The following is a 3,899-nucleotide window of genomic DNA, read 5'->3' on the forward strand; positions in this document are numbered from 1 at the left end:
GCAACACTTTCCTATCACTATGCTAATTGGAGTTGTAAAAATATATTTCTCCAACTTCTCAATTTTTCTCTTACTAATCCGTGAAGGAATCTATTCGTGTGAAGGATAAAGAGTTTGTTGTGAGGATATTATTCAACCACTCATGCTCAAGATACTCTTAAAAATTAGGGGAAAGGAAACTCTCACTTACCTGAGAACCTACTTAGTTCAACACTAGACAATTCATTCACCCATACAATTTTTTGATTGATCACCAATTGTATGTAAAGCATTCTGATGGCCGTTAAGGATACACCAGTGAAAAATAATTATGTCCCTAATGGAACTTCCATTCTAGTGAGGATACATGATAAAGCAGAGTTTCAAGTGTCAGGTAAACAAAAGAGAAGTGCAGTTACAAATGAGGAAGTTTTATTAGCACTACTTTATATGTGATGACTGAAACTAAAAAAAGGAATCAGTTCTATCCTGCATTCCTGCAATTTGGAGAAAATGAGCTGAAACTAAGTCACAATATCCGCCTCATTTGAATTTATCTAATAGACTACACTGTCTTCTATATGGGAACTCAGTGTCCTGCTACTTCAGGAATATTCCCCTTCTTTCTGCTCCAACCATATAGGGTCAATTTCTTGGGATTCTGACAATGTTTTCATTTTGAAATACCAATTATCTCCTAGCATATGCCAAATTCCCCATTATATCTTATAAATATATTTTTCTTGTAAGTATGGTCTCAGAGAAAATACCACTCCCTCCCATCTCCCATCAAAACTCTCCATCTTTCTATGTCTTCCACTGCTATTCATGTTTGTGACCTAGGCCAACTATTTTGAGAACACTAAAGAAAGTTTTAAGCACAAATATAAAGTACAATAAGGGAGCAGACAAGAAGGGACATAGGAAAATACAGCATCCAACTTAAACTTATACGTATTAGAGTGATCACATCATATTTTCTTTCTCCACTCATCCATCAATGTACATTTAGTTTGTTTTCACATCTTGGCTATTGTGAATAATGCTGAAATGAATATGAGAGTACATTATCTCTTGGAGATCCTGATTTCACTTCCTTTGGCTGTATACTCAGAAATGAGATTGCTGAATCTTATGGTATTTTTATTTTTAATGTTTTGAGGAACCTCCTCCTCCATATTCATAGTGACTATACCAATATACACTCCAACCAAAAGTGTACTAGGGTTCCTTTTTCTCCACATTCTCACCAGCACTCATTATCCTTTATCTTTGGGATAATAGACATTCTAACTAGGGTGAGGTGATATCTCATTGTGGTTTTGATTTGCAAATAATTAGTGGAGTAGAGCACTTTTTCATATGCCTGTTGGGTATTTTTATGTCTCCTTTGGAGAAATGGCTATTCAAATCCCTTGCTGATTTTTTAATTGGGTTGTGTTATTAAGTTGTATGAGTTCCTTATATATTTTTGATATTAACCCCATTATCAGATACATGGTTTGCAAATATTTTCTTCCATTACATACATTGACTTTTCATTTTGTTGATTTTTTCCTTTTCCAGAAATGTCCAGGCATTGCACGGAATTTTTGGAAACATGGAGAGAGACAGAGTTACTTGAAGGAGAAGAAAGCATGAGATATTCTCTTGGTTCCTTAGAGGAATACCATTCATAATGGAAAAAAATGGTTGTTTTCTACTGATTTTCCCAACTGAGCTCCAGTGATTTGAGGACAAAGCAGAGGACAAAGGCACAGAGTATGTCAGTTTCATCAGATGAGGAGAGGTCTGCAGTGTCTGGGAGGAACCTTTCAGATCCAAGAAGAAGAGAGTGTTTGTCAATGATCTGGTAAGTCCTGGGAAGCTTTATCTATGGTTGAGATGGTTATAGGGAAAAATTCACACTTATCAAGAAAACACACTTGTACATATATGCTCAGAATGATATTAGAACCCACAAGTTGGGGACCTAGGCTAGGATGTGTTTAAAAGTAAGAAAAGGGCTCCATCCATGCCATGTTTTATCTGTGTCTCTGTTTGCATCTTTTCTTCCTTTCTGAATAATAATTCACTGGGGCAGAAAGGATATATTTATCACAATGACGGGAAAGAAAAGATTGTGTGTTAATATCAGAATTCAGTGTCTAGATTCCAGGATAAATATTAGGAAGGAAAGCAAAATAATTCAAGAAGCTGATGATTCAAAAGTTTGTAAGTAATTATCCTGACAAACTTATCCACTGAAATACCTGAATTTATATAATAAAAGGCCATTCCACAATCTGTGCCTAAGCCATATTACCCTGAACCATAAGTCAGAATCTGATTATCTAACAGAATGCCAGATAATAGAAAAGGGAAGTCTCTTTCTATCTATGTCCATTTCTTTCTCTGATCTCACTACTCGTTCTATAATCTATTTTCCCATTGTCTTTAAGTAGCTCAGAAATAAAAGGGGAATTGAGAAATAAATTTCACCCTAAATTCTCCACATTAATTGAGGAAAGCATCAGTACACATAAATATTATATTTCCAAAGCTCATTGGGAGAATAAGGTTTAAAGATGCTTGGAAAACACAAGCTCCCAAAGATAGAAGAGTCTATTAATATATATTTTATTTATCTTTAAGAAAAATCAAAACTATGAGATGGAACAACCAAACAAGACCTTCTGAATTCATCTTACTAGGGCTCTCCTCTAGGCCTGAGCATCAGAAGCCTCTCTTTGTCCTATTTCTAATCATCTACCTGGTCACTCTAATGGGAAACCTGATCATCATGCTGTCCATCTATTTAGACGTTCACCTACAGACACCCATGTATTTCTTTCTGAGTGTCCTGTCTTTTGTTGATATTTGTTATACAACAGTTATTATTCCAAAGATGCTGACAAACTTTTTATCAGAGGCAAAAACCATCCTCTATAGTGAGTGCCTGAGCCAGATGTATTTCTTCCTGTTCTTTGGTAATGTAGATAGTTACCTCCTAGGGGCCATGGCCATTGACCGCTATGTGGCCATATGCAACCCCTTTCATTACATCACCATCATGAGCTATAAATGCTGTGTCCTTCTACTGGTAATCTCCTTCTTCATCCCATTTCTTCACTCACTCCTCCATGTCCACTTGATGAACCAACTCACCTTCTGTGCCTCCAGCGTTATCCATCACTTCTTCTGTGATCTCAACCCAGTGCTGAAGTTGTCCTGTTCATCTACATTTGTCAATGAGATAGTGATAAAGACAGAAGGACCATTTGTCATAATGGTCCCCTTTATGTGCATCATTATTTCTTATCTGAGAATCTTCACCACTGTTCTGAAAATCCCTTCAGCTGCTGGGAAGTACAAGGTCTTCTCTACCTGTGGTTCCCATCTTACCGTGGTGATTCTGTTTTATGGGAGTGTTACCTATGTCTACCTTCAGCCTCTGACCAGCAATAACGTCAAGGACTGGATAGCAACAGTCATCTACACTATATTAACTCCCATGTTGAACCCTTTTGTCTACAGTCTGAGAAACAAAGACATGAAGCAGGGTTTGGGAAAGCTGATAGGTAGGATAAAGCCTCAATTACGTGGGTTTTATGCTAAATCTTGAGAAATTCTGTAGATTCTCTAATCCCTGAAGCAAGGTCTTGATGTTTATGATCAATTGAGGAAAGTCAGTAAAGGTTCTTCATGGGAGATGGGAAGATATTAACTGAATATAATGTTTTCCTTGACATTTCCTACATCTTCTCCAGTAGTATCCATCATTAGCTGGTTAGAATGAGCTTTATCCAAATCTTTCTGCCTACTTTTATCCTTACTCTATTATATCCAACATTTCCAGGAAATCATAGTCCATCTATTTCCTCCAAACTCAGTTGAAAACTCCCCTAATGTCTGCAACTTTCCTGATGGAATTAATATAA

General features: G+C 36.7%; 1 protein-coding gene across 1 annotated transcript; it reads left to right on the top strand.

Annotated features, from left to right (window-relative positions):
• Nucleotides 1-2,623: 2,623 nt before the first annotated feature.
• Nucleotides 2,624-3,583, top strand: LOC124227807 (olfactory receptor 1L1-like). Its single transcript, XM_046641744.1, has one exon. It carries the CDS (start codon nt 2,627-2,629, stop codon nt 3,581-3,583), a length of 957 nt encoding a protein of 318 aa, XP_046497700.1. The 5' UTR covers nt 2,624-2,626.
• The last annotated feature ends 316 nt before the right edge of the window (nt 3,584-3,899 follow it).

Source organism: Equus quagga, chromosome 1, assembly GCF_021613505.1.
Source record: "Equus quagga isolate Etosha38 chromosome 1, UCLA_HA_Equagga_1.0, whole genome shotgun sequence".
In the NCBI taxonomy this organism is placed as follows: domain Eukaryota; kingdom Metazoa; phylum Chordata; class Mammalia; order Perissodactyla; family Equidae; genus Equus; species Equus quagga.

What these genes read in the sequence shown, in the direction of transcription:
- LOC124227807 (XM_046641744.1), top strand. Translation starts at nt 2,627, where the DNA reads ATGAGATGGAACAACCAAACAAGACCTTCTGAATTCATCTTACTAGGG.